The sequence below is a fragment of the Lissotriton vulgaris genome, chromosome 1_2 (assembly GCF_964263255.1).
Source record: "Lissotriton vulgaris chromosome 1_2, aLisVul1.2, whole genome shotgun sequence".
Taxonomy (NCBI): domain Eukaryota; kingdom Metazoa; phylum Chordata; class Amphibia; order Caudata; family Salamandridae; genus Lissotriton; species Lissotriton vulgaris.
The window spans coordinates 341197855-341207193 of record NC_141686.1 but is presented as its reverse complement, the minus strand read 5'-3'; the positions used below and the strand labels follow the sequence as shown (position 1 = coordinate 341207193).

Sequence of the window (9339 nt, the reverse complement as noted above, 5' to 3'; positions counted from 1 at the left end):
AAGCCAATCAATACGCTCAGTGAAGGAAAAGGCCCAAGAGACAAAGGTGCTCCCAAAGCAATTACACTATTAAACGTCAAAAGTTGTCTTTGGAATCATCAACAGTGGAAATTGAACTTGTAACGCTTGCACTACTCTAATAAACACAGTGATGGAGCGAACTACACCCTGGAACGCCTCACATCTGAGGGGCTGGTGGTGGAAGGGCTGCAGGGGGGCGTAAGTTCCTCCCCACCCTCTTCCGTGACAGACTAATCACAAAGATAGAAAACAGACACTCTGAACGCACTGATGAGTTTGAAGTATCTCCCGTCTCATCGCCACATGGAACAGGCAGATAGATTGGTTTATTAGCAAAGTTTTATTACATAAAATAAGTCATTCTTGGAAAACAGCTCCCTGCGGCAGTGTCCTTTGTCTAGTTGTCAATCTCACCCCTCACACTAGAACAGGACACAACTGACCTCACAAAACACATCACAGCATGCAATGAAATACTCCTTACAGTGTCTTTATCAGACAATCTGCTTTGTTTTGTAATGTATGTGAAAGTTAGTTTTTGGGTATTTAATTCTCACCAGAATAGCGGCCAAACTCAGGCCGACTTATACCATATGGTTTGCTTTGCCCAGGCCTTGACCCATTCTGGTCCGAGGTGGAATCTGAGCTCACACAGACCTTGGGTCGCCAGGTTCCACACGATCCCATAAGTCTTCTCCTGGGTGTATTTGAAGGTTTGGACGGCTCTAGAGCGGACAAACATTTTCTGGGAACGGTGGTCGCTGTGGCTAAATGAGATATTGCAGCGGCCTCGGCCCAGCCCGACCCCCCTACCCTGTGAAAGTGGCGCCGGGGGGTGGATTGGTGCGTGGCCCAAGAGGAACCCCTCTTTGAGACACATGTTTGTCCCGCGAGGTTCCATAGGGCTTGGGGCAAATGGCTGAACCTACTCTTTTAAATTGCCAGCTTTGGCTCTCCCGTGTAACGGGGTGCTGCTCTCCAGCTTGGGTGGCTTGCATAAATACTCCTGCCCTAACAGTGGGGTTTTTTACTGTCTGTTGGAGATGGAATTGGCTTTACTATGTAAGATTTATGCTGTCTTTTTTTTGTCCCAAAATGATAATAAAATTGATTTATCAAAAAAATGTAAAAATTCCCACCTGAATAAACCATCTCAAAACATTATGAATTGTGTAACGGTCTCGGCAGTTGAAACTGCAGAATGATATGGTTGGTGCCTCCTTTGTAAGTTGTTAGAATCTGGACAGCCATGAATCCTCTTTTGATCTCTCAGCCTGGATGGGTTGTACAGAATATTTACACAGCCGGTCTGAAGATACTGACAGGGAGTAGATGTTCCTGCTTTAGTGATGGAAGGAGTTTATATTTTTTGTCCTCAAGCGGTAATAGATTCCGATTTCTTCTCCTAGTTTCTTTTTCCCATTTGCCCAGTTCTTTCAATATTTTTTTTTTTGAATGCCAGAAGTTATGTCTATCAGGATAGTTTAGGATCCACACTTGGTAACACGTCCTCAACACTGCACACATTTCATGAGAGTCGGACAGGTTTATTTCGCAGTGAAGCAGCCTCTGTGAAGTTCGTTGCTTGGTGAAGGGACGTTGGTGACGTTGAAGAACCTCCATTCTCTTTGGAGACGCTGCGAACGTTGGAGTTTGTCCATTAACTCAAAGCTCTTCTGACATTCAGAGGAAAGGGAGGATCTCAGCCCGGAAGGATTGTTAGATGTCATAGGAGGTCTAACTTCAGCTGTAGATTCTTAGATGATGTAAAAGATCACATTCTATTTTTAAATGAAGGTTTTTTGGCAGTGCTTTGAGAAGACTTTCATCTCGTATGTGTGGTGGCCCCCTGCCCTGGGCACCACTCCCAAACCAACGGACCATGCACGCAACCTCGGATTCATCCTGGACTCCTCCCTCTCGATGACCAGACAAGTCAACGCCGTCTCCTCATCATGCTTTAACACCCTGCGCATGCTCCGCAAGATCTTCTGATGGATCCCCACCGAAACCAGGAAGACCGTCACCCAGGCACTCGTCACCAGCCGACTGGACTACGGGAACACCCTCTACGCCGGAACCACAGCCAAACTTCAAAAAAGACTCCAACGCATCCAGAACGCCTCCGCACGACTCATCCTGGACATCCCACGACACAACCACATCTCCGACCACCTGAGAGACCTGCACTGGCTCCCCATCAGCAAGAGAATCACGTTCAGGCTCCTCACCCACGCACACAAGGCTCTCCACGACCTGGGCCCAAAGTACCTCAACGACCGCCTGACCTTCTACACGCCCACCCGCCAGCTACGATCGGCCAGCCACGCCCTCGCCTCCGTACCACGCATCCGCCGAGCCACCGCTGGAGGAAGATCCTTCTCCTACCTGGCAGCCAAGACTTGGAACTCCCTCCCCATCCACCTTCGGCTGACCCAGGACCACCTCTTCTTCAGGAAGCAGCTCAAGACCTGGCTGTTCGAGCAGTGACGTAACCCTCTCCCCCAGCGCCTTGAGACCCTCCCCGGTGAGTAGCGCGCTATACAAATGCCGTGATTGATTGATTGATTGATTGATTGATTACTTGATGCTGCTGAGCACCACCTTTTGTTTACAGCAGTTTCCATATCCAGTGAGGCGTCATGGCCGTCGCCTGTGTGCTCTTTGATGGTGTACAAGGCTTGCCTTAAGATCAAAGCTCTTGCTACACACAGGGCAGTAATAAAGTCTCTGTCCTGTGTGTGATTTGATGGTGTACAAGGGTCGCCTTCCGAGAAAACCTCTTGGAACACACAGTGCAGTGATAAGGCCTCTCTCCTGTGTGTATGCTTTGATGGCATATCAGGGCTGCCGTAAGAGTAAACCCCTTGGAACACACAGTGCAGTGCTAAGGCCGCTCTCCTGTGTGAGTTCTTTGATGCAGTACAAGGGTCGCCTTCTGAGAAAAGGATTTGGAACACACTGTGCAGTGATAAGGTCTCTCTCCTGTGTGTGTTCTTTGATGCAGTTCAAGGTTTGTCTTCTGAGAAAAGGGTTTGGAACACACAGTGCAGTGATAAGGCCTCTCTCCTGTGTGTATGCTTTGATGCCGTATAAGGGTCGACTTCCGAGAAAACCTCTTCTCACACACAGTGCAGTGATAAGGCTTCTCTCCTGTGTGAGTTATTTGATGCAGCACAAGGTTTGTCTTATGAGCAAAGCACTTGGAACACACTGTGCAGTGATAAGGCCTCTCTCCTGTGTGAGTTCTTTGATGCATTACAAGGTGTGCCTTCTGAGAAAAGGGTTTGGAACACACAGTGCAGTGATAAGGTCTCTCTGCTGTGTGTATTCTTTGATGTTGTAGAAGATTTCCCTTCCGAGTAAAACTTTTCTCACAGATATTGCAGTGAAAGGGCCGCTCTCCTTTGTGAGTTTTTTCACGTGTTGCCTTATCAGCAAACTTCATTTCATGCTCAGTGTAGGGATACCGATCTGTGTGTGTTTGTTTGTGCAGTAAAAGATGCGTCTTTCCAGTAAATGTCTTCTTACACTCAGCACAGGCATAAGCTCTTAGGCCGGTGCATATTCTTTTCTGCCTTGCAAGTAGTGTTTTATTGTTAAAATTCTCCGTCCTGTGTATTCCTTGGTGTTTTCTTTCATTCATTTTATAAGCAAAGTTCTTCCTTCCTGCAGAAGCTTTACGTTTCTCTTTTTCATCCATACTTTCTGTCGTCGGCTGCTGGGCTGCAGAATGAAATGAACACTGAGAATTATACATGGGAAATATTTCTTGAAAGAAATGCACGGTTATATTATGAGAAAGGTGGACAGTAATATCTAGGAAGGAAGGAAAATGTTACTACCTGTAAACAATCATTTGCTGCTTGTAGTTCTACAGTTCACATGTGGTGATCTCTCACGGGTTGGGTTCTGACTACTAAAAAGAAATTTATTTAAGATTGAGTTTTGATCTGGAGAACGACTCGTGATCCCATAGCAGAAAGGCATAATGCATTAGCGCGCAGACTCCAACTTCAATTATTGTGTTGTTTTCTCCATCGGAGTACAACTGCTTAAATGTGTAAAATCAAAAAAATAAACTGCTTAATCTGAGCAACCTATATACTTTCCACCATACAGCAAGTGGGTGATGCATGTGAGCCTGCAACATGACAAGCTGATAGTATTTGCAAGTGAGTAACATTTTCCATTTGCAGCAAGCCGTGGCACATCGCACGTTGTGCAATAACTTAAAAGAATCTGTAATGTCCAGAACGCCGCAGCCAGGCTCATTCTAGGGACACCTCGCCACGAACATAGGACCCAACCCCTACGAAGCCTCCACTGGCTCCCCGTCGAGAATAGGATCACCTTCAAACTCCTCACCCATGCCTACAAACCCCCCAACAACATTGGACCCACATACCTCAACGACACAGTATGTTTCCACGTACCCAAGAGGAACCTCTGCTCCACTGACCTCGCCCTGGCAGAGGTCACCCGCATCTGCAGAAACAGATCCGGCAGGAGAGCCTTCATCGCAGCCAAATCCTGGAGCGAGCTCCCGGTCAACATCAGACGCTCCCCAAGCCTCCACATGTGCAGGAAGGACCTCAAGACCTGGCTTTTCGACTGACCCGGAGCTGCTCCCTCCTCCCCCCTCCCCAGCGCCTTGAGACCATCGCGGGTGAGTAGCGTGCTCTATAAACTGCTGATTGATTGATTGAAAGGAAAGAATGGCTAATTGAGTTACTAATATGCTTAGAACAATTACGCACTTCTGGGCTTCTTCCTTGCATTGATGTTACCAGAGAAATATTTTATGAAAGGATGCACAGAACCACATGTTTCTGCTTTACAAATATCTAGTAGAGGTATGTTGGGCTAGAAAAACCATGGTTGCATCTTTATCACACGTGGACCCCGCCTGTGGTTTTTCTATGTGGTGTCTCTGCTACGTCTGGGCGGTAAATTCAGTTCCGCTTGCGGAATTTGGGTAATTACGCATTCCACGGAGAACGTGAAATTGCCAAAACTTCCGCGATCCACGGCTTCGCAGAATTTTCTGTTTGTTCGCACTTTCAAAATGTGTGTTCGCGAGATATTTCCCCCGAGCACGCAAACATCGTTCGCAAACAGGAAAAAAGCATTGTGAACTGGCGGAACAAGCAATTCCGTGTGTTTGCAGAATTCAGCTTGCCCGCAGAGATTTTTTTCGCTGAGCTGTGCGTAACACGACTACGCAAATTCCGCCCACCCCTAGTCTCCGCACGAGTAGAAAACCATATGCCAAATTGTGCCGGTGCAAAAAAACTGTCTTATTTTCATACCTTGTCAATTCTAATAATGTAGAGCATGAGTGCATGTTTAACACTGGATGCATATTTAACTTTGTCTTTGTAAACTTACAGGAACTGTTCATCTACTGATGGATCGTGTAATTTGCTAACTGTTTGAGGATGTGACTGCTACTAGGTAGACAACTACCTACATTAAGGCTTGCAGTGAAGTAGTGGCATAAAAGGTGGACTTGTTACTTGTGATAAGACAACATTAAAATCTTAACTGGATGCCAGGAGAGCTCTGGTGGGATATGAATGAATGAATGAATGAATGAATTTACTTTTATTTGATTTCATTAAAAAAAATAAAAGGGTGGGAAAACCACCATGAGTAAAACTTGGTGGGATAACCATTCTCAACTCTCCCATGAACATTTTCACAAGTTTTTTCAAATATATTCAAACGTTAGTGTAGGCTAGGCCAACTTCTTTATGTATGTATCTATATGTTATTTCCATACTACAAACCCAGCCTAAAGCTAGGGCCAAAGATGAGCAAAAATTATTTTTAAAGAAGTGAGTCCTCAACTCTTTCCTAAACGGGAGCAATGTCGGGCGGTCCTGATGGATACAGGGATGTTGTTCCAGATCATGAATTCATAGATGGGAAAGGCCTGCTAACTTGTTTTTTTTTGTTTCAGTTCTAAGTCTGCAGTCCGATGGAGTTCTCCAACCTCACATTGAAAATAAGAGCTGAACTTAAGAACGAGAATAATGAACAAGTGATAAGAAAGAGGTAATAGCTACAAAAGAGGAAATTTTAAAGGTAAAAGCAAGACTACTGTACTGGAAGAGTCTTAAACTTTTTAAGAGGATACGAATAAGTAAGGAGAGCAGTCAAAATACCATTGACACAAAGACGACATGAACTTCTGACAGAGGAATCAAGCTCAGAAGGTCACTCAGACGACTATTTGCAACTACCTAGAAAAAAAACCTACTTGCCACTTTTTTCGCTGAGTACGGGTTACTGATACAAGGACGGACCATGGAATATCATAAAAAATGAAAAACAAAAGCAAGAGGCACAAACAGAGGAAGAGAAAGACAGGATAGAGTAAATGGAAGACAAAAAGATAACACCCCATAGGAAGAGAAAGGTGATGAACAATTGTTACTTACCTGTAAACAGGTGGTTCTCCAGTATTGGTGTCTTTCATAGATTCACATGCGAGAATATTCCCCGTCGTCGAAGTGGGAGTCCCACGGTAAATAAAATAGCAATAATGCTAATAATATATATATATAAAATATATAAAGTATCATATAAGTAGTAAAACTGATAAAATATGTACTGAAAAACCTTTACAAAGGTTACTACATAGGAATGCATTAGAGAGAAAAAACTCATTTGCAACATATCAGTGTCATTATGTTAGTCCAAACTGCAGCCAATCAGGCTCAAGCACCCTCTAGAACCTTCTCCTCAGAAGCTCAAGCCCTCAGATTTTCGTAGCACTAGTAATAATAGTGCATGAGGAGAAAAGAGCCTCTGAGGGGAGGATGGGTGGGTCGCATGTGAATCTATGAAAGACACCAATACTGGAGAACCACCTGTTTACAGGTAAGTAACAATTGTTCTTCTCCAGTATTAGGGGTGTCTTTCATAGATTCACATGCTTGAATAGAATAGATAGCAGTAACCTCCTAGAGCTGAGATTGCAATATTTCCAAACAATAGAAGAACAACATATAGCATAAAAGCAATGCAATCTCAAGAATGGAGGAGGGAAAGAGGCTCACCTTATTTGAAAAGATGACGAAGCACTGCTTGCCCCACTGCGGTGTCCGCCTCGTTGACAGCATCCAAACAATAATGTCTGGTAAAGGTGTGCCTGCTGGACCATGTCGCTGCACGACAAATCTGGTGTAGAGGCACTCCGGCAAACAATGCGATGGACGACGCCATCGCTCTCGTAGAATGTGCTCTCACTGGAGTAGTTAAAGGCCTGCCAGCCTGCTGATGGCAAAACGATATGGCTGAAGAGAGCCATCGTGTTATTGTCTGTTTAGTCACTGAGTGTCCTTTGCGCAGTAGTCCATATGCTAAGAATAGCTGATTGGATTTACGAAAAGGGGCTGTCCTAGAAATGTAGAATTTCAGACACCGTTTGATGTCTAAAGAATGTAGTCGCTGTTCCGCAGGGGATTTAGGATCCGGGAAAAAAGTCTTTAAGAAAACTGGCTCGTTCAAATGGAAGTCAGAAGGTACTTTTGGAAGAAAAGAAGGATTGGTACGAAGTGACACTCCATCAAGTTTGAACTGCAAATATGGAGGTTTGATGGTGAAAGCGTGTAAGTCACTTACACGACGAGACGAAGTCAAAGCTAAAAGCAAAGCCACTTTCCAGGTCAGAAACTTGAGGTTTGAACGATGAATTGGCTCAAATGGAGGTTTCATAAGTTGTGATAACACCACGTTGAGGTGCCAAGCTGGAGGAGGGCGCCTTAACGGAGGGAACTTCCTGAAAAGTCCTTTAAAGAACTGTCTGATGATTCTGGATGAACAGAGAGACGTAGAGCCATCATGACGGTAGCGTGAGATGGCCGCCAAAAAGACTCTCAATGTGGCATGTGAAAGACCAGACTGAGCAAGACTTAAGAAGAACGGTAACAGTTGTTCTGGAGTGGAACTGATAGGATGTACGTTGGATGCTGCGCACCAATGACAGAAGCGCTTCCACTTTAGCCTATATGTTTTGATTGTTGATGGAGCTCTAGCTGACGCTAGAATGTCTCTACAGTCCTGAGGTATACTTAAAGAGGCAAACTCCATGAATTCAGGTTCCAAGCCCATAATTGAAGCGTTGACGGGTCTGGGTGACAAACTTGTCCGCCGTCCATTGTCAGAAGGTCCGGACGTGGATGGAGGCGAATTGGTTTGCATTGGGACATCAGAAGGAGTTCTGAAAACCACGCCTGTCTGGGCCAACGTGGGGCGATTAAAATCAAGCGGCAGGGTTGCCTGCGCATCTTCCATAACGTCCTTGGTACCAGTGGGAGTGGTGGAAACGCATATGCAAATAGGCCGGTCCAATCCATGAGTAGGGCATTGCCGCTGGATTCCGGATGTGGATGCCAACTGGCGAAAGCCTGGCATTTTCGATTCACTGGCGTTGCAAATAGGTCGATCTTGGGATGACCCCATTGATGGAACACGAGGTCCAGAGTCGGCTGGTGTAACTCCCATTCGTGAGTGGATGACGCAGACCTGCTTAGGGAATCTGCTAGTATGTTTGACGCTCCTGGCAAATGGACTGCTGTCAAAGAAATGTGGTGGCGAAGTGCCCATTCCCAAATCCTCTGGGCAAGACAAGACAGGGGCTGAGATTTCGTGCCGCCCTGTTTGTTCATGTAGTGCATGCTGGTGGTGTTGTCTGTTTGAACCAGCACTGATTCTCCGTGCACCACTGGTAAGAAGGCCTTCAGCGCTAGGAAGATCGCCAGCAATTCCAGCCTGTTGATATGCCAGGTCTTCTGAGTCGCCGTCCACTTTCCTTTGATGGAAAGATCCAGGAGATGGGCTCCCCATCCGTCCATGGACGCATCCGTGGTCAATGTCAGATCTGGAGTCTGGATAAGGAAAGAGACCCCTTGGTTCAGATTGGTCCGTCGCTCCCACCAGAGTAGACTGTTCTTCATGCCAGCTGTGACTGTCACCTGGTCGTTGAACGACCCCGACACCTGTCGCCATTGTAGGTCCAATTCCTCCTGAATAGGACGGGTACGTAACCTGCAATTCGGGATCAGTGCGATACAAGATGATGCCATTCCCATAAATGACTTTAACATTCGCACTGAAACTGACTTCCTTGATCTGATGGTGGAGACCAGATGAACTATCTTCTGTCTCCGCTCGGGGGAGATGAACGCTTTTGACACGTCCGTGTCTATAACCGCTCCGAGGAATGTCCTGCTCCGTAGAGGTGTGAGATGTGACTTCTTTACATTGATGGTCAACCCTAGGGAATTGAAGAGGGTGAGACACAATCGT

At 45.8% G+C, this 9339-nt stretch overlaps 1 protein-coding gene across 1 annotated transcript in view; it reads right to left on the bottom strand.

Moving 5' to 3' along the window:
• Positions 1–293: 293 nt before the first annotated feature.
• The window catches only part of LOC147736715 (uncharacterized), a 45895-nt gene continuing 36849 nt past the window's right edge, over positions 294–9339 (bottom strand). The window contains exon 2 of the mRNA XM_086953434.1: positions 294–3747. Within this exon, the coding sequence (XP_086809560.1) occupies positions 2909–3747 (839 nt within the window). The 3' untranslated portion in view covers positions 294–2908. The remainder of the gene's footprint in view (positions 3748–9339) is intronic.